This window comes from Syngnathus leptorhynchus, chromosome 4, assembly GCF_054491065.1.
Source record: "Syngnathus leptorhynchus isolate UIUO chromosome 4, UIUO_Slep, whole genome shotgun sequence".
Taxonomy (NCBI): domain Eukaryota; kingdom Metazoa; phylum Chordata; class Actinopteri; order Syngnathiformes; family Syngnathidae; genus Syngnathus; species Syngnathus leptorhynchus.
In genome coordinates this window covers 12,009,334-12,034,435 of record NC_141198.1, presented here as the reverse complement: position 1 = coordinate 12,034,435, position 25,102 = coordinate 12,009,334, and the positions used below count along the sequence as shown (strand labels likewise).

At 42.2% G+C, this 25,102-nt stretch overlaps 3 protein-coding genes across 7 annotated transcripts; all 3 read right to left on the bottom strand.

Annotated features, from left to right (window-relative positions):
- Nucleotides 1–773: 773 nt before the first annotated feature.
- On the bottom strand, nucleotides 774–8,132 carry pggt1b (protein geranylgeranyltransferase type I, beta subunit). The gene is made up of 9 exons (XM_085910374.1): nucleotides 7,865–8,132; nucleotides 7,425–7,543; nucleotides 7,095–7,159; nucleotides 6,722–6,873; nucleotides 6,307–6,439; nucleotides 5,515–5,560; nucleotides 4,508–4,692; nucleotides 3,849–3,957; nucleotides 774–1,717 (listed from the first exon to the last, which is right to left on the bottom strand). Exons 1-9 carry the CDS (start codon nucleotides 7,990–7,992, stop codon nucleotides 1,575–1,577), a joined length of 1,080 nt encoding a protein of 359 aa, XP_085766500.1. The 5' UTR covers nucleotides 7,993–8,132; the 3' UTR covers nucleotides 774–1,574.
- Nucleotides 8,133–8,228: 96 nt separating this feature from the next.
- ccdc112 (coiled-coil domain containing 112) lies at nucleotides 8,229–12,276 on the bottom strand. 5 transcript variants are annotated; one of them, XM_085910369.1, is made up of 13 exons: nucleotides 12,209–12,276; nucleotides 11,321–11,430; nucleotides 11,031–11,152; nucleotides 10,813–10,902; nucleotides 10,491–10,566; nucleotides 10,140–10,266; nucleotides 9,949–10,068; nucleotides 9,719–9,856; nucleotides 9,379–9,479; nucleotides 9,096–9,297; nucleotides 8,698–8,796; nucleotides 8,487–8,605; nucleotides 8,229–8,407 (listed from the first exon to the last, which is right to left on the bottom strand). In XM_085910369.1, the coding sequence occupies exons 1-13, from the start codon at nucleotides 12,242–12,244 to the stop codon at nucleotides 8,377–8,379; spliced, it is 1,371 nt and encodes a 456-aa protein (XP_085766495.1). In that variant the 5' UTR covers nucleotides 12,245–12,276; the 3' UTR covers nucleotides 8,229–8,376. The 5 variants fall into 5 exon arrangements, with proteins under 5 accessions (XP_085766495.1, XP_085766496.1, XP_085766497.1 ...); XM_085910370.1 differs by having other exon boundaries at nucleotides 9,949–10,065; XM_085910371.1 differs by lacking the exon at nucleotides 12,209–12,276 and adding an exon at nucleotides 11,655–11,773.
- Nucleotides 12,277–18,606: 6,330 nt separating this feature from the next.
- On the bottom strand, nucleotides 18,607–24,998 carry fem1c (fem-1 homolog c). Its single transcript, XM_085910525.1, has 6 exons — nucleotides 23,709–24,998; nucleotides 21,378–21,547; nucleotides 21,103–21,291; nucleotides 20,392–20,903; nucleotides 20,113–20,289; nucleotides 18,607–19,790 (listed from the first exon to the last, which is right to left on the bottom strand). The coding sequence occupies exons 1-6, from the start codon at nucleotides 24,250–24,252 to the stop codon at nucleotides 19,526–19,528; spliced, it is 1,857 nt and encodes a 618-aa protein (XP_085766651.1). The 5' UTR covers nucleotides 24,253–24,998; the 3' UTR covers nucleotides 18,607–19,525.
- Between the last annotated feature and the right edge of the window lie 104 nt (nucleotides 24,999–25,102).

Genomic DNA, 25,102 nt, shown 5'->3' with positions numbered 1-25,102 from the left:
AGTATCTGAGCCATATGTGTCAATAATTCTATAGACGTATTTCACGGCTCTGACGTGGAGATTTTGTGGGATCTCCGGATTAAAAAAAAAAAAAGAAGCTATTGTTAGTGTCCCTCCAGTCATAAGGCAATGAAATTGGGCTGGTTGAGCAGTGAGAAGCTTGCCCGCCACTATCCGTGAATAATGGATGCATCCAATGACTTATTCATCCCGCTCCACTCTCGGCCTTCCCTCCTCCTCCAACTAGCTTGCTCCTGAAGAAGTCCCTCGTTGGTGAGGATTCAGCAAGTTTAATTTTAGTTGACTAGTTTGGCAAAACTGGCCAGTCTGGTTTAATGCACAGCATGTGAGTGCGCTGTATCCTGCAGCTGCGCTGATTCACTCGCAAACGTTTCGGGGTGCAAAGCTGATGACAGATGGACATAGCACAGCTTGCGAGTTTGTATTAAAAAAAAAAAAAAAGTGAGGCGATGGGGGGGATCGCACATGAAATTACTGATAACTAAAAATAGAACTGGTCCTGGGAATGAGCCCTGAGGAACACTAGTGTTGAGAGAGCTGAGGTCTTGAGATTTCGCCCAATTAGAATTTCTTGGGCCCACCATATGGCAGGCCAGATAATTGACTTTTGGATATTTCCTAATTTTTAATCAGGTTTTTAGGGATTTAAAACCGCCAATGTTGATTTTTCCAAATAACTTGCCCCGCAGAGCAGCAGCAAGTCCCGAGCGAGTCCAAAAAGAAAAATCAAACATCATTTGTCCTGGGTTCCCTTTTTTTTTTTATTTTTTTTTTTAATACTTGCCCTGTTCTTTTGTTATCTACTTGTTTTCAAAAGTCAAAGAAAGACTCTGGCCCCCAGCAGGTGCTTCTTGACCTCAACTCCGCCGGGTATACTGCTGCAACTGTGCTACACCTGATCAAACTTCCCCATTAGTAAACTAAGCCAAAGGGAGGATGAGGAGGAGGAGGAACCAGTGGGAGTTGAGGGGCTGAGACTCGGGAGACCAAACCAGGCTGGCTAGAAGCAAACTAGAGTGCTTTGAAGAGGCCCTTAGTGTCTTATGGGTGTTACTGGATGAGGATAATTGTACTTTCCTTCTAAGGATGAACCAGTGGTGTGGAAAAAGGTAGTGGTATGGTGTTCTTTGATTTATCTTCAAATGCTTTGCCCATAAGAAGCACACAGTTTGACCTTGAAGATGTTTCTTCAACGTTTCCGCTCCATTCTACAAGATACTGATCCCGTGCGCTCCATAATGGAAATACTGCTACTGGTTGACAAGGAATCATAGCAGATGGGTTCTCCTTCACTCTTTAACAATGGAGGAACATTTGGCACCTAGAATGTCTTCAGGTCTCTAGTGATTTCTTTTTTTGACACTTACAGTGACTGCAGTCTGTTGACCAAAAGGCAGCTTTAAGGAAAAGTCACTCAATGGCAAGGCCATGTTGCAAAGTTGCTAAGGAGCTGTACGCTCCCAAGTCCTCAAATAAACGGAGGCCTGGCATCGGAAAGACTCCAACTGCCTCGGATTTGACCTGCCGGATGCTCCTGTCAGCCACAGTTGCCGCTATTGTCCCCTCCATGTCTGCTGCAGCTGGCGGAGGCACTCGAAAGCCCTCTGGGTGATGTTGAGAGCCGGATGGACTTTCCTCAGGCTGGGCTCTCCGATCAGAGACAGACCGCACAGGCCCAAGTAGGCGTGCAAAGGGTCTAGCGGTGGAAGAAAGAGAGTGATGAAAGCAGTTCGAATGAATGGGACAGAAACTAGGACAGTGATGTAGAGGATGTACTGTATCGGAGTAGAGACATCTGCTTGTGTCATGTCAGTATACTGTATGCCAAATTGGTTAACGGAGCCTAACCAGTTCTGGTGTTTGACCCAGTTCCTAAACACATGGTTTAAGGATGCTGAAATAACAGGCGAGTGGAATTTGTTGAGCCAGGGCGAGAGATCAAATTACAGCAAAAAATTGGAGATGAGGTCTGCTGTTTGGACTTGTTTCATGGTCAACTTTAAATTTGGGGAAAATCTTTTTATTAACAATGATCTTTTTTTTTCTGAAATGATCTTTTAAGAATTGTAAAGTTTCATTTTGCACTGAAAATTGTTTAGTATGCACAAACAGAATAAATCATTGTGATTAATAATGCTAACTACAATTAACGATCAGAAATAATCATGATTAAGAGGGGGAAATTAGCAACAAATCTAAGTTCCTTGTTTTAGATGACTGAAGCAGGCGTCACCCTCCTTTGCTTTTACTTAATTAAACAACCATCCATCCTCCCATTAACCACCCAAAAAGGAGAAGCCTTCTTTTGTTGTGACGCTGCTCCTTTGAGCAGCGATGAATAATTCAAAAGAGGTAGCCGTGTGACCCCGGTCCACTGGGACATGGTTAAAAGCTGCACAGGCTTGTAAATGGACTGGTAATTGAATTATAATGAAATGGAAGGCTGCATCAGAACCAACCAATGCAGCAGTCAGGATTTATAGTGTCTACTAGATGAGTGCAATGGACCTGCAACCGTCACTAGAGCAATCAAACGAACCACAAATAAAAATGTCAAAGCTGCCGTGTGATGTAAAGTGGATTCATTCACTCCAGGGGAGCGATCATAATATCTTTATTACCAATATAGATGATGTTTAAAGTAACATTTCGTAACATCCTAATGTTGGAAAATAACTCAGCCGCGGTGACGTAATCTCAATGACAATACAAGTAAAACTATGCACCCTGTTTGGACAGCAATACTGTCACCTAGTGTCATTATTCTAGGTACCGCTGGTATTAATTAATAAGTGTACATCAATCCCTTGAGATGTAAGAAAGTCAGACAGCAAAGAATTCTTTAACAGCCTTCACTGTCTGACGGCTTCAACCAGCGAGTGACCTCAAGTCACTCCCAGTTGAAGCTTAATGGTAATGCAAAATGCCATCGAAAGGAAAGCGAATAGCGTATTGGCAGTCGTGGTGTTATATAACCTTTTAAGAAAAGGACATTTGAACACAGAGACAGTTACTGTTACGGAAACGGATGCCTTCAAATTAATGTGCATAGTCCTTGAAAACAAAACAAATAAGCAAATATATCGTGCCAGGACAACATGCACTAGGTAGCCCCAAGGACAACATGAGCAGCCCATGGATCTGCTTTAAAAATAGCTGAGACTGAGACTCATTTTCTTTTCCTGTTTTACATTTTAATGTTAATCTTTTACGTGTTAACATCCTTTTGCCTGCCTACCGACTAGTCTATTCGTTTCCATCATTTCTAATGTGAATTTTATTAAATTGGCATGTTTAACCAATTCCATGATTATCACCAAGTTGGAAATTTTTGGACAATTTAGGAGTTATTGTCAATTGTCTACACATATAAACAATTAGAATACGACAACCTACAAACCACTAGTTACTGTCCAGAGGAGTTTAAAAAAGTGATGGCCGAATAGTCTGTCAAAATAAAAGGCTTAACATAATCTGGACAAATCCGACCAAGTCAAACATTCATAAATGGTTTTGTCTATGGGACTCATTTGCTTTGGTTCATTTTGCTCAGAGCAAAGACACCCGTGACTTGTCTCTTAAAGTCCTTTTACCTCTTTAAACACTCGCTTTTGTTCAGCAATATTTATGAGGTTAGTGAATACAGGAGGCTTCACCCCCACTGGCCTTTGTAATGTGAGGTCTTCCATCTCTGGCTTCATCAATTACACATCTGAAGTCGGTCGGGGCCGATCAGTGTAGTATTACAACAGGTGAATTGGAAAGAAAACGTGGAGAAATGTGAGGAGCTTTTTCGTAACAGATCCTCTTACTGCACAATCACGTACCTGGATGGCTGTCTGGCCACTTAGCAAAACCACCAACCAATCGATCCTGCGTGGACAGAATGAAGGTCCTGTTCTTGTCAAAGTTGGTGTACTGGAACACATCTAAAAGCTGGAACATCAAGAAGGGAATAATGTGCATTAGGTGCATTTTCCCAGGGAAAAAAAAGATGGAAAACACTTGGTCCATTTTGCACTTTTATACAAACAAAGCCATTGCACCTCTGGCATAGTTGTGACCTAAATAGTCACAGATTAGCTACATTGGCTTAATGGCGCCTTGATGCATCTGAGGTTTACTCACTGCCGTGTTTAAATCAAGATCTCTATTTTTGGATCATGTGTAAACCGCTGGCATAGCTATGACCCACATGCATGCACAGCAAAACCTCTGAAGTGGTACAATTTGGTGCACCCATATTCTTGGCCCACAAAACTAAAAAAAAAGAAAAACATGCACCACACACACTTTTCTGGGGTGCACGTGATTGAGCTAGTCTTTTCATTTGTTTTATTGATTGGTTAAATTCTGATTCGGTGTTGATTTTTTTTTATTCATTTATTTTTTAACCGGACTTATTTTTAAAGTGTGGGAAACGTGTTATATTAACACTGTGGACTTGTCACTTCTTTACTCATTGACAAAGCCTCAGTGTGCATACCTCTAGCGTTGCGCCCACCCAAAAGGAGTAGCACGTGTCAACGGGTTTGTTCGGCCGCCCGTGGAAGCCGCTTTGCTGTCTCATGATGCACCAGCGGCGGATTCTGTCCAGTTCCCGCCGACTCAGCGCCTCCTCCAATCGACCCATCAGACACAAGGAGGCGATGGCGCAGTATGTCCAGCCGCCTGTGTGTACAAAGAGAGACGGGCATGCAAAGTCAACAGACATCTCCCTCTCATTATGTTTTAATGGCAGTGCTCACAAGTGAATATAAACACATTGTGTCTGTGTGGGTGGGTCCTGCATTGATGTTGGCATTTGTCATGTTTACCCTGGCATGTGGAAAATAATTGCAGCGCTAAACACTCTTCCAAATTAAATGCTGCAATCAGGAATATTTCCATAAACGATATGATGGTAACCGTTGCCATAAATACTTTGTATGTTGTTTCGTTTTTTGTTTCTTTTACAGTGCAAACAAACACTTTGGAGGCGGATGGGTAATTGGCATCTATTGAATATTTCTATAGATGTGTGAAGGAGAGGAATTTGTAGTAATCAGCATGGTAGCAAGCAATATAAATCACAGATTGATTGATTGCAATATTTACTTTACATTCTTACTTGTATTCTCAATGCTTGTATGCCGTACTAATGCAATTTAATTTGAGCAGGCATTAATAAAGGCAACAGTGACATTAATTAATTGATAATCCTATAAATCAATTACTACTACCGTGAGTGAGGTGGATGCATTCTACAACTCCAACACACTTCAATTTTAAATGGAAAAAAAAACTTGCTTGACATAAGACTGTTGGCTCGCAAGCTTACAATGTTCTACTGTTCCCAGCGGAAGTAATACTTGAATGTTAAGATGGCAAACTTTCACAATATCTGGGATTTTAAATAAATGAATAAATAAAGAAAGCAGTTCAGAAACTCTTGACATCAGACATGGTCAAACTAAACCATTTTAAGTTTAACGTGTGAAGCTTTTTACTCACCATGTGACTCGCGCCCGGCTCCCTGACCAAAACCACTATCATACGACTGTTCGTGGGAAAGAGAAAAGACAAGTGTCAATGATATGAAATCTTTTTCATCACAGAATTATATTGTTTTTAAGAATCGTCAAAGAAGTCGCTCTTATTTATGTCCACACTTGCTTCTGCTCAGTGTTTTAAGAAGGTTTGAGAAGTTACAGACTTCTTTTGTGAATTCTAAGGGCTCCCATATTTTTAAAAAAACGCCATACTTGCAATGAACAATTAGGATCTATCTATCTACACAGGGATAGGTTTAATGCAGAGGACAGATTTCACCACACCCAGATGTGTGTGTGACGATCATTGGGACTTTATATAATATCTGTTGTATTACTAGAAATAGTTTTGCACAACGGCCTACCTCAACAAAGTCTTACCCCTAACCTACGTCTGTCTTCATCCGCAGTTGACTAAATATCCCAGCCATGACATGAGGAAAAATAGCAAATACAATAAGCAGGTAAGTTGTAAATTCCTAATAGAAAGGCATAATATATGAGTAATACAAGGTGCTGTTACGAAACAGAGCTTGCTCTTCTACTGGAGTAGTAGAAAACCCTCTACAGATCGCAGTTTAAGCACTGTGACGCCCCCTATTCATTATAAATGGAGGTGTTTCCTGGCTGAGTGCCACCATTTTGATGGTTGGTGGCCACATTCAGGTCTAGCTCTAGTGAGTGGGAACAATCAGTGCCTAAAAAAATAGCCTTTCACTGACCGCATTGTGGACGTGACTGCTCATCTACTTACCAGGCTTCCTCGAATGTACTCGATGGCCTTTTGGATGTCCATGCCCGACCAGTCGTCTAGCATGTAGCAGATACTAGCTGCGCAGTAGATAAAACGGATGTCGTTTTCGCTGCCTTCTGGCACGGCGTAAAAACTGGAGGGAACAAGACATCCTTCAGTCAAATAAATACTGTACCCACCCGTTCTCTATAGACAAATAAACGGTTAATAAGTGTAGTCTCAATTCATAAACTCCACAGGCATTTAACTGTTGAGCCCAGTTGAACATTTGAATAATTTGTTGGTCATTAAATTGAGGTCTCATGATGTCAAACTGTGGTGAATTTGATCATGTAGCCCTTTGGTGCATATTTGGTAGACTGAAAGGGAAGAAAATCCCAACTGAGTGTACGCATACGTGCGTGTGACTGCCAACCTGCCGTCATTGAGCTGCAGGGCCCTGAGGCCGGCCAGGCATGCCTGCTTGTTGACCCGACTAAGGTCATCTCCGAGTATGAGAAGGGAGCACAGTCCCGTGTACGTCATGGCGACATGGCCACTGTCGTAAGGATGCAGTACTCCGGGACCCTGAATAACAGAAATGATGATTGAAGTGAGAGTTATAAAAGTGCTAATACACAGTAAAAAGAAATGAGTTGGTATTAGTTGTAGCTGGAACACATGTAGTTGGTCCATGGTCTGTGCAAATTTCAGCAACATGAAAGGATGTAGAATTCTTAGCATTTTCTGTCTTTTTATGGAAATGAGCAGGGGTCAACCCAGTTGACATCATTTGTAACAGAAGCTACCTTGGTGCTGTAAGGAATTCCGATATGTGACGATCCCCGGAAACCACAACGGCTGAGGTTGGATTCTGGGTAAAGACAAGCAGTCAAATTCATTAACATTATTGATTTAAAAATATTGTAAACTATACTAAATCATTCCAAATAACCCTGCCTTTCAAACCCAAGGTGCAGCAGCAAACCTGGGCAATAGTGCTGTTGCCATCTACTGACCGTAACTAGAACGTAATGACAATCCTACATTATTCCAAACTATTGTAAAATCCGAAAATGTATGCGTTGTAAACATGTAAAGGTGTTGTGTAAAGCGTTTAAGCAGTGAATTTTACTCACGGTCTTCCGTGGGTAGCACTTGCAATGAGTAGATCCATTCGATCATGACGTTGCTATCGATGACATCCAGAGCATCAAGCACATCCAGGCCGGACAAGGCAAAAAATAATATAGTCAACCTGGAAAGAGATGGAACATTAAGTCAAAGACCCTGAACGCACCACAGTTACCAGATTGTTATGTTCAAGTAGAGGGAGAGTGATCACAACTCACAATAAAACGCCCTACACTATAGAGTAACTTTGTAATCATGTGTAATAAATCTCAGAGTCCTCGAATCGAAGGTAGTTGTATTGTTGGTGTAACAAGTTCCTAATGCTGTCATAACTTCATTAGCTGATGTTAGTACGCATGCTAACTAGCGCAGGAGGTTCCCCCTTTTAAAAAAAAAAACCAAAACGGTTGTCAAGCAAAAGGCCGAAGCTTCTCTCGGAGCTCACCTGGTGGTCTCCAAAGATGCATATCTCTCGGGTAAAACCTGCAAAGTCCTCTGGAAGAAGCGAACATGCCGGTCTCGGAGAAAGTCGAGTTGCTCCGGCTCCTCCGAGAAATTCTCCTCGTCCGCCATCTTTGTTTCCCAGCTCCGTATCCGGATACAGGACGACTACTTCCGGTGTATTTTGTTGTCAAAATAAAAGTACCACACCGCAAGGGCGGTATATGATGTTTCAAAATAAGAGTACAACAGTGTAAAGCCACGTTTTGTGTTGAATTTTCAGAGTATATGCATGCAAGCAAAGGAAGACTGAAGCGGGGGTTCAAACCAGAACCTTGCAACTGTGATGCCAACGTGCTAAACACCTATTTTGAATTATTTAATGAAAGTGACAGTGGGTAATTTGGTACAAAAAAAAACATTTCACCCGAATCAGATCAATTAACACCAAAGCAACATTTGGAAAATTGACTAAATACATTTACACTGCAAAAGCTGTGGGAATGCTTTAAGTCTTCACAGCCCCAGTCTCCACGTGGGAATAGTTCTGAAAACAATACAAATAATGTAAACAAAAAATACCATGAACTGGATTTACCAGTCAGTTTAATACAAAAAAAACAGACCTGTGAGACATGTGAAGTGGAGTTCCTCCTTCCGAAGTTCTCATGCTCTTCATGCGCTCCTCCCATCCCTTGGTGGGTCGTGTCAGCCTAGATGGATCTCTGACTATGTGACCGTCCACCTGTGCCAGGAATAGGACAATTAAAAAAAAAAAGAAACTCACTAAACACAGTGTATAGACATGTTAATTCTGTTTGTATCGGCATTGCTCGCTTTGTCCTTCAGCTTAGCCATGATCCTCTCCAGACGCTCTCCGTCCTCCTTTTGCCTCAGCAGCTTTTCCTCACGCTTAGTCTGCACTCGCTCGAGATCCTACAGTGAATAAAACAAAACGCAAATGTGCTAGGGTGTGACCAGGAACAAAAGTGGTATAAAAGGGTTGCATGTAGAAAGAGGCCCACAAAAACATTTAATATACGCTCGCTCACCCATCATGCCATTTTCAATATTTTGTGTCCTATCCTCGTTGTCACTGTCAACATATACAATGAAGACAACCAACCATTCACACTCACAGGAAAAAGGTTCCCATGTTCAAAATATTAAAGTATTGGGGTTGTCAAAACTACATATCTCATGATCCCAGAATGTCAGGATAAACTGTCAAGTACCCTTTTAATGGAGGACTGGATGGCTTTTGTTGTCTGCTTTCTCCTCGTCCGCCTCTGGTTGCCCTCTTCTCCTGTCTCCCCTTGCAGTTGCTCGCCGGACCTCGGCTTGGCCGCCTGCTGACGACAATGCACCTGCACCTCTTTGCTTCTCTTGACCTCCTTCCTCACCTCCAGTCGCCGAGCAGACTTCTTTTCCTCACTTCTAAAAAGTAACATAACAATCTCAAATGAACATTTTGCTTTTCTGTTTGTACTTTTACGCTCTTGCTTGTTCTTCTGGCACCGTGTGTCTTTCTTCCTTCTCTCAACTTCTTCCACTTCCACCTCTTTCTGCGAATGCGTTTGGCGTGCCAGTTCCTTCCCGTTCCTCCACCTTTGGATGGCCTGCACATGGTAAGCACTACGTGGGATCTTTCACGCTTGTTTGCATTCTCATCACATGTAAGAGTCCAACATGACAGTCTTATTTCCACATTCAAATCATAAAAAGGGTAATTGTTCATCTAGCTAGGCAATAAATAGTGATGAATAATTTTTTTAATGTTCTATTAAATAGTATCAATTGAAGATGAATACTTGTATTCAGGGTTATTGTACATTTTGGAGTCACATTTGTTCATTACCTCTCTCCTCTTTTCTTGCAGGTGGATCAGCTCTTGGTACCAGCGCTCGTGTTCCTCAATCTCCTCCTGACTTTTACCGGGTAGATACAGTTTGGCTTCTTTCCTGAAGCCTGCCCGCCCGCCGCGCTTCGCCCATGCCTGTCAATCAATCAAGCAGATGATTCATCCACGATGCAATAAAATTTTCAAAAAGGTGCCTCATGTAAAAGCGTCCAGGGGACGTATCGTACCTTGAGGAAGGCCTGGTGATCAAACTCCTCCCAACCGCCGCAGACGCCTCCCGTCTTTTGAAGGAAAGCTTCCAGAGCTCGGACCTCGGAAGGGAGGTCTTGGTTCAAGGCTTTGCTCTGCTGCCGAGACAACACACGACTTCAACATAATTACACGGAGAAGAGAACGAGGAAGAGGAGGAGATGTGAACCTTAACAGCTGAAGCAGCAGAGATTTTAGAGTCTGACTTTCTGGGCTGACTCCAATTTTCAACCTTTCTCTCATAGGCTTCCATCTCCAGTGAGCACGTCCTCTCCTCTTTTAACAGTTCTCCGAAGCTACAAGAGAAGCAGAGAACAATATATTTTCAGTGTTACCTCCAAAGTGGAATTCATAATAGTCCATGATGCTCGTTGACTTTCACTTTTTTGTTCTCATGTCAGGACAATTTTCCTCACGAGAACTAAGATGAGTTATCTTCCTATCTATCGTTTGTGGCTTTTACAATTTGGACATTCTACTGCAATATTTTACAAAATCGGTGTGGGGAAAGTGTTTTTACCATATGTGCTGCTCCTCTTTCAAATTGTTGATTGAAATTTCCACCTCAGCCATGCTCTCCTTCAACTTCTCAATTACTGCAAAATAAACAACTGTTACGCTTTTGATCTTTAAAAAAAAAAAGAGTGGGTTTTATTTATATTATTATATAAACTTTTTTGCAAATAAGGCCTCTGTCTGCTTTTTGACGAACAGCACTCTCCTGCTGATGTATTTTACTGTTGGTCATGATGGTGGTACATGGGGAGATAAATATTTTTCTATCACAGAATGGATTTTGGAGATCCCAATCTGTTGCTAAAAAGTGAAATGGTGTGATTTACACTCTGTACTTGGTTTCATGTCTATTAGTTGTTGCTGGAATTCTCTGACGCCATCTTTAATCTTGGCCAGCTGCTTTCGCAGTTGCGACTCTGAAGGAGGAAACAACAAAACAAAATAAAGAGAAACACGATAAAGTCCAACAAACCGGAATGAACAGAATTACAATGACGACCCCGAGGGCATGTTTAAGTGGTGATATGAACAAACTCTGACCCACTTTGTGCACTTCTCTGTTTAACCAGTGTTTTCTCATACTCGTCCAGCTCTGTTGCCATGTCAGACCATCCATTTTTCTTACACTCGACACTCAACGATCTGTCTTTTTCCAACTTGTCAACCCTGGGAATAAAAGGCACATAAAAAAAAAACAAATTAATCCACTGTTCCAGAAAAATATTAAAATGATTATTCCTGAGGATAAAGTCACAAGAAAAATGAATTATTACACAGTTTTAAATCAACTGTAACATTTCATGTAAATGTCATTTGTTATTTCATTCAACTTACAGCCTCCTGGTGCTTTGGGCTTCCTTGAGAAACTGGGTGGATTTCAGTCTGAACTCTTTCTGTTCCACACTGGCCCGATCAGCAGAAGATGCTGGAGGGTCTGAATCCACCTGTGTCATGCAATAATGTGCATCTTTGTAAACTTTTACTTTTACTGAGTCTTGAGAGGAAATGTAAATATGTTCTTACTATCATAGCGTACAGCTAACAAATACAATCCCTCAACAAATAAAGTATTACATAATGTTATTTATTTTAAAATATAAATTACACGGACATTCCGCTTCTGATATTAATTTCACTCCATGAATCTGTAAGAATTCTCCTTTCTTACTTGAACTCAAGTACTGAATAAATGTACATCTTCAAAATATTCAGATTTATTGCATTGCACTACTCAAATAGTCAGAACAGAAAATCACAACATGGAAACACATTTTATGTCTCTTTAGCTAGTTATGGCTTTTAATGGCAGCGACATCATTTTCTTTTACTTTAACTTCAACTTTAACTTTGACTTTTTATGTCAGTGACGTCATGATTCAGCGCATAAGAATCGTGACGTCATAAAGCAACAGCGAAACATAGGAAACTTCAAAAACAATATTTTCTTCTTGCCCATAACTATGACATGCAATTCAAAAAATACTAATACTAGCTACTCGTATTTTTGGAAAAAGTAAGTTGAAAAGTGGCACGTTTTGGTCTCATTTAACTTTTAACATTAACCACACCACCTTCGACATTTTGCTATGTACGCACCGTGCATAAATTACAAAACACAAAACGCGAAAATAATATCTCCTGCTGCTTTGCACTCACACTCAAACTACGGCAAATAACTATCTTTTAAGTCAAGTATAGTGTCTATTATATCGTGATGCCTACCGAGGATTGTTGACGGGCGGTTGCTATGGCTGCCATGTTGGATTGAGGCGGAAGCGTGCTTGGCGTAAAAGCAGATTTGAGCGTTATGTGCTTAATGTCCAGCAGATAGCGCTGTAGTGCTTCGTAACGTAGGCCGACTCCTTAAGTGAGCTTCCAAATAATATAGTAACAATTGAAGTTTTTAAACATTTCATTTTCTTATTATTTGATCATCTTAAAAGCTCCCTGTGACTATTACTTTTCTGTCAATGTGTAAAACAAAGCATACTATTATTGAGGTGATATTATATTAATGATTCATAAGCAACAAACTACATCAAGTCATTAATTAAAGCAAAGACTTTCCTGTTGTATAATCGGGTTGTGACTGTGTGGTGAAGTCTATAAATGTAAAAATAAAATAAATCAACACGAGGATTCCTTTTGCAGCAACCTTTTGATGTATTAGGGCGAGCGGGTATAAAAAAAGTCAGGTGACAGGCACAAAGACTATAAATAGACAGCAGAGTCCATTATTGGGGTGCACATATGGAGGATGTGGTGTCTCCTATGGGAGCTGTCGCGTTGCTGCAAATAGCAGATGCTTCTTTGGACGACTGTGGTGCTTCCACTTCCTATCCACGTCCTTGGCTAAAGCAACTTGTTGTGCGCCACCCTTCTAGACTGCATCAACTTAGGCTGCTACTATGCACACATCGACTGGTTTGGGACAGGCACGTGCATGCAATGAGATATGAAAAGAGCCTAGAGCCAATGCCCTTTCTCTGTCTGAAGAAAGAGTGCCCTTCTATCCAAGGTGGGTTTTTTTTCTCCATATTTGCCATATGGCTCCTGAATCAAGTTGGCTGTGTTCACGCCCACTACGGTGAAAAATGCCCTTTTTTCACGCTGCGCCCGCTTGTACTAGTTTCCAAAAATACCTATTCTTCATCTAGTCCGCCACTCTGCAGACTTAAACCATGCCTCAGGCCTGACCTGAAATATATTGAGTTGTGATTTATCATGTCATGTTACTCAACACAATAACAATAACTTGTGCCAAATTCAATTCCAGTATGAACCCAATGGCATCACAGCAAGACACTAAAAACCCCAGTTGACCTCCATTTGTTATGCAATACAGTGCATTATGACCTCTGTTGAGTAGTAGTTGAGAATATATATATAAATAGTAACACAAGGGAACTCTAAGGAGTCTCGCAACCATAAGGCTGGTTTGTTCTCAGCCATTCTTATGAATATTATATTCGTGAAGGTGATATTGGGAGATGCCAGATGAGGCGAATGCTATCATTTGCACAGTTTAGACAAAAGCAGACCGTGGTTTATTGTGAGCTGTCGTTTGCAGCAGTGTCTTGATCGCTGGTGATGGACACCAGCAGCGGGCTGGAACATCCCACACAGTCTCTGTGGACATTGGATATGGTCATGTGCCTTATGTGACAAGCTGTTTTTAACACTAACCAACTGCACTCCTCTCAGGATTAGGTTTTAAACATTGGGACAACCTAGTGGACAAATGCCAAGAAATAATTCATATTTTAAAAAAAGACTACAGAGTCAACGTTTATATATCCAATTTCTATGACGCGTTTCATCATTAAAGTCACAAGTGATCTGGAGTCTGTCCCAACTAACTTTGAACGAGAGGCAGGGCACACTCTGGACTGGTTCAGTCACTCGAAGGCTTTTTCACACTGCACTTAGCACAGCACCAAACCATTCATTGCGTAGGTGCTACTGTAATGTAGCATTGCTATTAAATTGAGAAAAAAAAAAAAGCATTTTGGATTTTGACCTGCCTGTCATTCATTATATGTGGCTCAATTTAGCCATGGAGAAAACTGAAGAAGCCTTCTTCGATCGAAGCGAAAATATTTTCAGCATCAAAGGAGTCAAGTGGCCTTTGAATCTAACAGCCGTAGATAATCACGTTATTGAAGTCCAATCAATTCGGTCATGGAAACCTATTCTAGAGATAACAGAATCTATAAAGACGAAAAAGCGTAAGGGCGTAGACAAAGTGAATGTCATCACTTCAACAGCCGTCCCTGTTGAGTAACACTGGTGGTGCACAAACATAGAATAGCGTTAAATCAAACGGCGCTGACGCGGGAAGCGACACCATCGGATTAAATGGTGGATTTGTTACTTCATGATATCTCTGTAAGATCTTGAATGTACTAAAGTTCCAGCTTGGCTATGGAGGAGTAAATTCATGAGCTTCAGGCGCTTATGTCGATCAGAGCTGATTATGATGGGTTCTCGTTTCCACAGATATCCAGCAAAATGCTTAACACTGTCTACTCAGTTTTGGACGGGAGAGGGATTTCGTCATCATGTCGACTAGGGTGGAGCTAAGGCTTGTGACAAAAAAATGGGAGTCACTGTGACCAAGTTAGCCACTTTTCTGCTCTAGTTTGTGACTTTCACATGCCCCCAAGCAAGTCACTTTCAAAATAGCGGCTCGTAGCAATAAATCTAGTGACATTCCGTGGCGTTATTGGTAACTTCTGAAGACGTTGAGACTCCTTCCAGAGCAGATCTTTAGCCTTTGGCTTCCAGACTGCAAACAAAAGGTCACCACTGACTAATTGAATCATAGAGAACTGGAATTTATGAATTAAGAGCTACGCAAGTCACGCAAAATGATGTTATTGAACTTGCTTCATATTTTCAGCATCTGAGCTTGTTGCCTAGCTTAGCATCGCATTGTAGCTCAGTTGCTTTTGATTGGTGCCCACAATTACCGCCGACGCCAAACCATCTGCCACAAAGTTGAAAGGGGTGACTCATCAGGTCTGCCTACGTTCCTCTGAGAATTCTATCCCCTCCGATGGGGTATTCCTCCTTTTTTTTTCAGTTTGTCTATCACCATGTACTGTAACACTCCCACTTCAGCATTTCACTGCTGTGACTCACAGCCGAGGATGTGGGCGCAAATGAAAGGTGTTGTGATAAAAGAGCAGTCACGGCGGAATGTACAGCTTGGCCTATATGGCGACTGATTTAGCATCCATCAGTAGCCTTCTGCCGTTCGAATCCCTCACTTCATTACACCGTAAATTTCCAGTCCAACTTGGTTGCTAACCAAAACAGCAGCACATAAACAGTCCCTCAGAGGAATTGAAAACTGAAATGTTTCTGACCTGAAAAAAAATTGGATATCAATGGTTTCGTGTCCTATGGCTGTCACTTTTTTTCTCCCCAACTTTCCATGGTGAGTTTTGGAAGGGTCGTGTTATGGACTCCTATAATGTGCCCCCGTGTTGAACTTAGAATTCATCGCGCCAGCTTATTCCCTGACTATTTATAAACGTCTTGTTTTGACAGCTGACTGAAAAGCAGAAGGTCTTGATCAAAGCATGCAATCACTCACACCCTCTCTCCGAATATGTACAGAATATACACACGTGATTGAAAGGGCTGAGTTATCCGGCCATGGGCCGCCGCGCTCCAGACAAAGTATCGGATTCGTGCCGCATTGATTGGCATGTTAATACTCTGCCCATCTATTTGAGCTCTTATGTAACAGGTCACGTTTTCCCCTCTGCGATCACTTTCTCCATGCTGAGTCCATTCTGACTTCTTGTCTTGCACTCACCCAGCTAATTAGATAAACGCTCCTTTTTAGGAGAACGGTGACACATTTAGGCGTCCTCAATGCAATTTGGGACCGTATTGGCCCAGTAACAGGGTTGATGCATTGGAAAACTAGATTAGGAAAAAGACTCTCCAAATGTTATTTTTATTGCTAGGTACATATTTTTAAAAATATGTAAATGAATGATTAAATGTGTGTGATGGAATTAATTATTAAAAAGATCATAATAAATGCACAACAATGTGAATTAGAAAATATTGTTCAAATCTGCAAAAATAAACTTTTTACATAGCACAATTGCTTAAATCATATTTCAATAGTTTTGGTAAACAAGAAAAAAAACTGAATTTGTAGAACACGTTTTTTTTTTTACATATCACTTTTTTAAACCAACACAATGAATTTGGTGTATAATATATTTAAATGCACGTATGAAAGGCCAGGGAAATCGAATGTGTCCATGCCTTGGGAACCTCCAACACGCGAGTCAAGTCAACAACAGTACGCTTTGCACTTGCCTAAAATATCACCGGGTGGGTTCCTCGACTAGCCGATATGTTTCTTCGGGTTTCATAAGGGTAAGGCAACGTGCGAGACTCATCTCGGTGTGTGGGCGTATAATATCCCAAGCTATTAATACTTATTTGCTGCAACGTGTGAAAGGTGACACTACATGGTCTTTATGGTGCACAGTCACTGCTTGCTCCAGGATTTTTCAAACTGTGGCTTGCGGGGCCTAAAAGAAGTCCACAATAATAAGGATGCTCATTGTCAGAGGAGTTCATTTGTATCTATTTCATGCATTCATATCAATGAATAAATAAACTAAACCATTTATATTTTTTATTTACTATGCTATTGCTCAGCTGATAAAATATTTTAATGGCTTGACTTTATTCATTTTTTTACATTGTCAAAGAATTTGTGTGTTGATACAAATTTTAATAAAGTATTCTAAACCATTTTGAACCACACTGAATTGCAGGTATGAAATCAATTCTGATAATTGATGATTTTTCATAAATATAAGAAATTAAAATTCCACAATCCACATTATTATAATAGTCCTAAACATAAAAGTTATTGACGATGCAAGTAACATTTGAATATCGTTAACTGTCCATCAAGTGTCAAAAGAAGTTGACAACTGGATGTTAAAAACAAGAAACTGTACTCACCCACAAGTTGGACAATGGCGGCAGCTGTACAGAGGGAAAGGTCACTGCTTGTGCTTTGGTCTTCTCATGAAGAGTAAAAGCCAAAGAAAAAGCACAGCGCACCTGTGGCATTCACCCTTGATATGCGGCTTTAGAGGTTCCGCTATCATATATCTATTGTGATTGTGTTGTCGCCATTTTCCTGGTGTGCTATATATACACACAACGGATGTCACTTGGAGACAGCAGAGAGAAGGGAACAGAGTACAGTGACTGAATCCCAACAGGTACCCACACGTGGCGGCCCAGCTTCATGTAGGGCACCTTCCCAACTGGGCATTATTCTCCACTAAATATAGACTAAGCTCTAGGCTGAGCTCAGATCAGTGGGAAAAAAAAAAGCTAGCAAAAGAAAGCAACAATGACACTTTAGTGACAGATGGCCGAGGAACTTAATTGTGTGTGATATCAAATTGTGTGTTCAGTCACTTGGAGCGAATGAATACGCATGCTATGTCCCCATCATCTCTAAAGTTCTGATTCTACACCAAGTCTACGTAGGTTATCTTCCGATAACGCACATTTGCGTCAGATAAGTCAGTCCGTTCACAGCTCACTGGCTATGAATCAGATCCACGTGATCTTTTCCAAGGTTTATTTATATCACGGGTGTGGTTAACAAAGCCACATGACGTAAAATACACCAAAGGGTAATTTTACAAAAGTTTTGGTGAGATTTTTCACGCAGGATATCAGCAGATATTCCATTAGCCTCCGTGGCTCTTTTGGCTTGGAGGGATGGTTGTATAAACAAACTGTAAATCACCAGCATGTTTTATCTTAGCTACTTCTCGGGACCAAGTGGACCCACAGCACAAGTTAGATGTGTGATGTTGAAAGGGCAAAGGTTTCTGTGGGTGAAAGTGTTTTCTGAGGTGGGATTTTCTGATAAAATATCCTATCAGCAAAAGCGTAAAAGCGCATTAGCTGATTAGCCTCATGCACTCCGCAATTTGTTGCAATGGGTGTGTAATTATACGTCAACAGCAGTGATCAAAAGACATACGTCAAAGCGTCGAAATGAAGCAATTACAGAAGCTTCAAGCTCAAAGATGTCTGCCAAGGATTATGCATTTGTCAGTGACACCCTCACTGATGTTTTAGATCTATTACAACAAAATGTAGGAAGAAAAATAAAACCAAACACTTGCAAGCATAAAAAAAAAAAATCTCTTTTTCAAAATATGGACATTTTGACACTTTTCATATTTAAGTCACCTTTTAAATGTTTTCAGGAATAGTTTTTAAAAGGATAAATGATCTTTGTCACATTTAATTTTGAGATGTTCTGATATTTTCTATTTTAATTTTTTAAATAATGAGACATTCTGTATTAAAATGAAAATATATATTTTCGGATATTCCGATGTATTAGATAAAATTTGAACATTAAGATGGTAAGTTATTTTTCAACATTTATCTTTAAAACAAAACACTCACTTTCATTATCAATTTAAAAAAAATTCAGAAACGGTATATTTGAGGTATGGCCATGTGGGAATGTCTTGATAAAATATCTCCTCATCCAGGAAATTAAATCAACAACTTTGGATAGACAAAAAGAGCAAAGACGTGGCCAAGTGCAACAAAGGTTTATTGTCAAACTGATTCATTAAGATGCAATCAGGATTAACGTTGTATCCAATCTTAATCTCTGCTGTAAATAAAGTGCTGATTCAGACCAAGTTGCCCCTGGGAGTCGTCATACATTTTTTTTCCCCATTTCAAACTGTCCGGGGGAAGAAAAATTGGGGGATATCCACTGTGATATGAATTCCAACAAATGATGAAAAAGCCCTTTTTTTTTTTTCTCTGCCATTCAAAAGCTTCACGTCTAATTAAAAAAAGCGAGAATGTGCAAACATGATCATTCGCAAAGCTTCAAGGTTGAGAAACGAAAAAAACAGCGGCTGCAGCCATCTTGGAACGCTGCTGTCAAAAGATGGCCATTTTGGGATCGGACAAAAGGGGAATCCCGACGGCAGGGATGAGGTAAACGCAAATGAGTTATATGCCACAGACGAGAGAATGAAAAACAGTCACTTTCCAACAGCCTAGCCTGTGCATAGAAGGAATTGAATAAAGCACTTATGGTGTTAGCGGACCCCGTAGCCAGCTTTGCCTTCTAAATGTAAAGCTTTTATTTTTTAAAATGGCTTCTTATGTAGAATCCACACCAGCTTTGTAGAAATGGAAAATATCAACACGATTGAGAACGTTGTTGGCAACTATGATGGGACGAGGAAGAAAAATCAAAGACCTGAAAAGTCCCAGCAAAAAACTGAATCTTTTGTTTTTGTTGCATGGAGAAAAATCTCTCAAGTCTTCTGGGATAATAAATAGCATTTGTGTGAATATGCCAAGTTTTTTTCCTGGAGCAAAAAAAAAAAAAAACCCCCCCCCCCCCCCCCAAAAAAGTACAAATCCAAGTTGTTAATCCGATCTTGTTTGTTCCATTGAGTTAGAGTTCAATTCGTCATTTTTGACTTCCAGTCATTATCTGTGGAGCAGCACGAAGGCCTCCAGTTTTTCCGGGATGTTCCCCTGGTAGTGGAGGCTGTGCTTAACGATGACGCGGGCGGCCAGGCACTGAAGCGTGGTGTGGTTGATGGGCTGTACGACATTGCGCGCCAGCTCCTTTTCATCCAGGAGCTCACAGGCTGTCTGCTGGAAGGCGTTGGTGCTATCAAAGTGAGCGCCGCCCGACACCAGCAGGTTCATGATGTCGGCGTGGCCGTTGGACGCGGCGATGTGGAGTGGGCTGGCGAGCCAGAGCGGTGGAGGAAAAAAACAGTGGCATCACACACTGGGCTCTAAAAACCTTTTCCTCCCCACCGTTGAGCAATTTTCAAGCACATTTGTATTACTAACTACAATCAGAATATCAAAAGGCTCTCTCTAGTGGTATGCAGAAGAATTACTGAATTAAATGTTCAACTGTGCGCAATGTTACATACAGTAGCTTTTTTTTTTTTTTATTTAAATTGATGAAATAAAGTATTACAATGTGTTTCCATTTAATCATTAAAGTATGATTTTTAACCAAATAAAACAGAATGAAATGAAGTTCAGTTGAGACAAACCTGTTGTGGTCGTCATCTCGACTATCTACGTCGGCGCCGCACTCCAGCAGGATGGCGGTGACTGTGAGCGAGGGGAATTTGCAGACCGGGTAGCGGCCCACGCAGGTGGTGTTGCGGTCGGCAGCCAGGTGGAGCGGGCTGAAGCCATTCTTGCCACGTGGCTGCAGCTTCAGAAACCTGATTGATTGGATCGGAAGAGGTAAGAAAAATATTTTAAAAACAATTTTTTGGAGGTAGATTGTCGATCCATTTTCTCTCGCAGTCTATGAGTCTCTGTACCTATAGATGGTCTCCTTCTTAAAGTGGTCCTGCTCCGTGGTGCACGGCACTTTCTCCAACAGACAGATGAGGTGCAGGATGATAGACAGTGCCTTGCTGAGCTGGGCAGGATCCAGCGGCAGCGAGCGCCTCTGGCGGATGGCGCGTTCGATCTCCAGCACGCTTTTGGACAGGATGCCCATCAGGTCTTTGAAGGAGACAGACGTGCCCAAGAGGCCCTTAGCGCGGTCCTGCAGCATGAAGGAGAAGAGCTCGGCGAACGACAGCAGGCTGGACGCAGTCATGGGGCTCAGGGGGTCCAGATTGCTCTGCTGCATGTCCAAGGCGTACTTCCACAAGTTGATACAGCGCTCAAAATTGCCCGAGTCGGCGTAGACGGCACCGCGGTACCGGATGTAGTAGGACGTGTCCGGGTGTTGCGGGCCCAGAATTCGCTCGCGGATGAGCAAGGCCTGCATGCGCATCTCGTCCGGGTCGGATATGAGACCGTCCAGTTCCTCTGCGTTTGTCACCTGTGAAATGAAAGTTATTAAGAGTTTATCATTTTCTGAGTCTTAATAGAAATAAACGAACTGGAGGGGCGAGCCCAAAGCTTTCCTTTCGGTCAATGCGACTTGCAAAATTTGGATGACTCGTCACAAAATACTAAACTCAAATAGCTCCACGTGATGAGACTCCTCACTCTTGTGAAAGACCGTTTGAAAGACTCACCTCACGGGCATAGTCGTAAGCCATGATCCGTTGCTTGGGTTCGGGTTTATGGACCACGCAGTTGCTATCTATGTATCTAAAATCCATGGCTTTTTTCCAGTATTTCAAAGCACCCAGCAGGTCTCTCTTTTTATCCACAAAGGTGGCCCCCAGGAGCTCCAGTGCGTCGATGCGCTCCTTGTGGCTCGTCTAAGAAAGAGCGGAGAGTCAAATGTTGGTTTTCTGAAGTGGTAGCAAAGGCAAGAACCACAAAAATCTTGGTTGGAGAGCCTCACCTGCTTGTGCGCGGTTAGGTAGTCAACAATGTTAGTGTGGCCCGTGACGCTGGCGGACAGCAGCGGCGTCATGCCGTAGCCGTCCTGCTCCATGGACGCCCGGAACTGCAGCAACATCCGCATAATCTCCAGACTGCCCGACTCGGCGCAGTCGTGAAGCGCAGTGTTACCTGAGAGAAGACCCCCAAAACAAAACAAAACGGTTGACCATTTGGTAGTGCTGAAAAATCCGAGGAAAACGAATAAAAATGGACAGAAATAGACTCAAATTGAGTGCCTTTCTCCTCATAGTCTTTTTCAAAAGATGCGCCATGGTAGGAAATTCTCACCCTAACAGGAAATGGCAGAATTTCTAGCTTTAACCTTACACAGCAAACCAGGTTTGCTTTTACATGGTAACCAGGTCGCGTCAACAGGTAAAACCTGGTGAGCCAGAGATTTAAGACCGTATGTTATTCTGAGAAGTAGCAACAGCGAGTGCTGCCCTTACATTCAAATTACTGTACTAAATTATGCCACATGGCATAATCTCACTTTTTTGCACTTATTTTGCCTTGAAGTCTGTCTTGTTCTCAATTGCCTTTTTGTTAAATGACATTTAATCGATATCATTATTATTTGTAAAAGCATAGATTTGTTATTCAGTGATTTATAAATATATATTTATATATTAGGGCAGGGGTGGGCAAATCATTCTCCAAAAGCTCCACGTGAGTAACTGGAAGAGTTGCTACTAGCAGAAATACTATCAAATTTTCTGCTTGGATTTGACCCACATACCAAAGGACCATTTAAGGTATTTTAGGACAAGAATAATAAAAAAAAATATATTAAAAAGGGGTGGGGAGGGTATGTGATGTAACTTGTGTCCAGTGGCCTGACTACAACAATAATGTTATTCAAGAGATGGCCGACTTTGAGCGAGTGCATTTGAGGATTAATGTCAACAAGCTTGTACCCGATTTAGGAGCTAGGGATGGTCTTGATTAAAGCAATGTCTGTGTGGTTAGTAGTGACCCCACCTCTTGAGGCCAACCCGATCTTGGGATAGATTGAGAAAGCCAGCATTCCGGCTTCAGAAGGAAGGACCAGTTCTTCCCGATAGTGTGCCGAGTGTTAAATAGTTAACCACGCATTCATAAATCAAGGTACCGCTGCGGTTGCATGTGATCTCTTTTTGTTTCGTTTAGGTAGGATTATAAGAAAATACCATCCCTAACGATTTATTAACATCACAATTGATTTTTTTCTCCCTCAAATATTGGTGTCGTTCTTGTTTATCCAAACTTTGACAATTCCCAGAACGAAAGTAGATGTATGAAGTTCTTTAAGACACGCCCAGACTTGAAGATGACATAGTTTTGAGTCAACCATGAATGACTCTTCAAGTGAGTCATGCAATTGCTTTTCCTGGTGTTGTATTTATTGTTCCAGACTGCTGCACCTGCATAATAGCAAAAGGTGCAAACGTGGAACGATTGTTTGTCAATGTGCCCTGCAATTGGCAGGCGACCAGAATAGGCTACACCCCGCTTCTCGCTCAAAGTCGGCCGGGCTAAGCTCCAGCTTACACGCCACTTCAATGGAGGATAAGCGCTACAGAAAAAGGATGGCTGTATTGGGTTTTTCATGTCATGCGCAATCATTGTGCAGTTGTGGTTTGCAGTGTAGAATGGCACTGCTAAATGGGCTAGCTCAAAATATTGCCAACATGAGTGCAGTCGGGTTGTCTCATTACACGTCCGTCATATGATCCGAGTGTTAGCAAAGAGAACATTTGTTTATCACCTCACCGAAGCACTTCTTTTCAGGCCAAAGGCATGTTCCAGCCTTCCTCTACACACGCTTTTTAATACAGCATGACTGAGTAATTGTTCCTGGTATTGACATTTGCCCATCCATAAAAGTATAAGAGATGGACATTTGACTATTAATTGATTGTATATCAATTAATTGATGAATGTTACATACAATAAGAACATTTCTAATCACAATATTATACAGGCCATTGTTTGCGAGCTTCTACTCATCCTGCACAAGGAGGCACGCACAATTACTGCCATACTTTCCTTTTTAATTACCCCGTTTGATATTTATGGGCTCATGAATACACATTTTCAGTGCATTGTTTAACATTTATGGTCTTACTCTGTTTACGTTGACGTAGTCGTGAATTGTTATAACGCTTGCACATTTGTCCTAAATCGAGAACCCCTTTACTATGGTACTGTATAGGAGTACTTTTTTTATTTTTATTTTTATTTTTAGTTTGGTTTATGTGCTTCTCCTCATCGGCATCGAAAAACACGCTCAGTTACCGGTGCGACTTACCTTTAACACTCTTCCTATTGACGTCAGCGCCTCTTTCCAGCAGGTACTGCGCTATCTCCTTGTGTCCCTTGTAGCAGGATATCATAAGGCAAGTGTGCCCGTGCCTGTTGGCCACCTCCAGGTCGGCCTTGTGCTCTACCAAGTACTTGACGATGTCCAAGTGGCCGTCGAAGCAAGCCGCCCGCAGCGGGGTCGAATTGGTCAGCGTCGTACTGTTGACGGAGGCACCGTGGCCGAGCAGCGACTGCACCACCTTCAGGTGGCCGGCGGCCGATGCGGCCCAGAGCGGCGGAGCACCCTCGATGGTCTCCCCGTCGAAGTTGACCGAGCCACCGACCTCAACGGGCGCCCGGCAACACTCGAGCAGGTACTCCACCAGGTCCAGGTGACCGTAGCGGGAGGCCATGAGGAGCGGCGTGGCGCCGTTTGTCTTCTCGCCCATTAACTTGCTCACCTCGCGTACATCTTTGTTCTCCAGGATCTTTTCGAGTAAGCGGAGCTTCCCGTCTCTGGCCGCGTTGAACACCGCCGTCTTTAAATCCATGTTAGGGGTAGAAACTCTCACCGACGAGAACGAAGAGGAGGGAGGATCCCCGGGGATACCCGGCAAAGTTAAGCGGTAGAAGCGGGTCGCAGGGGAGCCCTTTTGTTTACGGTTCGACTCGCCGAAACGGCTTGATCGTGCTTCCCTACTTTAGAAGCCCAACGTTGGGGGATAACCCACCTGGAACTTAAAAGTCCACAGCTCTATTTTTAACTCTTTGTCCGGTATCGACCAACTTCCTCCAACTAGCCAGCTAGCCCAATTAGCTTGGCCTAGCCTAGCCTTTCTCCGTCTCCTTTGGTGGTATCTCGCTCGAACACTCACCCTGAGAAATACCTCCGCCACCTGGAAGCACGGACTCCGTTCGAGTTACTTCCCATTCGTGTCATAGTCCCGAAACATTTCTCATGTGACGTCGAATACGGAATTTCCCTGAGGGCCAGGAACGGAGGAAAGGGAAAATCCACCACCAGCGGCACAACACCCTCCTAATTTAACCTTTGAGATGCAATGTCGACGTCATCCGCTGGTTTACTCGACGAAACAAAAACAAGCTGGCCGATAAGTAAGAAAAACGAAAATGATCGTGAGTGACCCGCGAGGAGCTGGACAATGATCCCAGCACGGAGAAAAAAAGAGGGTTGATAACGGTGAGGTAAACAGGGGAGGGCGGCTGTCCACCCACGTCTCTACCAAGTGATCACGACTCGGGTTGTGCCGAATAGCAGAGCGGAAAACAGTGCTCCCCCTTTTCTCCCCTTCGTCAGGTGATTGACGTGCCGTGCGTCCAATTGCAGTGTGGCAACGTAAGCCAATAGCGAAACAACAAATACTACGTACGGAAATAATT

Coding starts and splice junctions, on each gene's coding strand:
- pggt1b (XM_085910374.1), bottom strand. CDS start 7,992: ATGGCGGACGAGGAGAATTTCTCGGAGGAGCCGGAGCAACTCGACTTT. Junction 6,440..6,721: donor CTGCAGCTCAATGACGGCAG/GTTGGCAGTCAC, acceptor TGTTCCCTCCAG/TTTTTACGCCGTGCCAGAAG. Junction 1,718..3,848: donor GTGGCCAGACAGCCATCCAG/GTACGTGATTGT, acceptor TTCCACCGCTAG/ACCCTTTGCACGCCTACTTG.
- ccdc112 (XM_085910373.1), bottom strand. CDS start 12,244: ATGGCAGCCATAGCAACCGCCCGTCAACAATCCTCG. Junction 11,431..12,208: donor CCGCCCGTCAACAATCCTCG/GTAGGCATCACG, acceptor TGCATGACACAG/GTGGATTCAGACCCTCCAGC. Junction 8,408..8,486: donor CCACTTCACATGTCTCACAG/GTCTGTTTTTTT, acceptor TATTGTTTTCAG/AACTATTCCCACGTGGAGAC.
- fem1c (XM_085910525.1), bottom strand. CDS start 24,252: ATGGATTTAAAGACGGCGGTGTTCAACGCGGCCAGAGACGGGAAGCTC. Junction 20,904..21,102: donor CTTACGACTATGCCCGTGAG/GTGAGTCTTTCA, acceptor TTCATTTCACAG/GTGACAAACGCAGAGGAACT. Junction 19,791..20,112: donor CGAGATGACGACCACAACAG/GTTTGTCTCAAC, acceptor CTGGCTCGCCAG/CCCACTCCACATCGCCGCGT.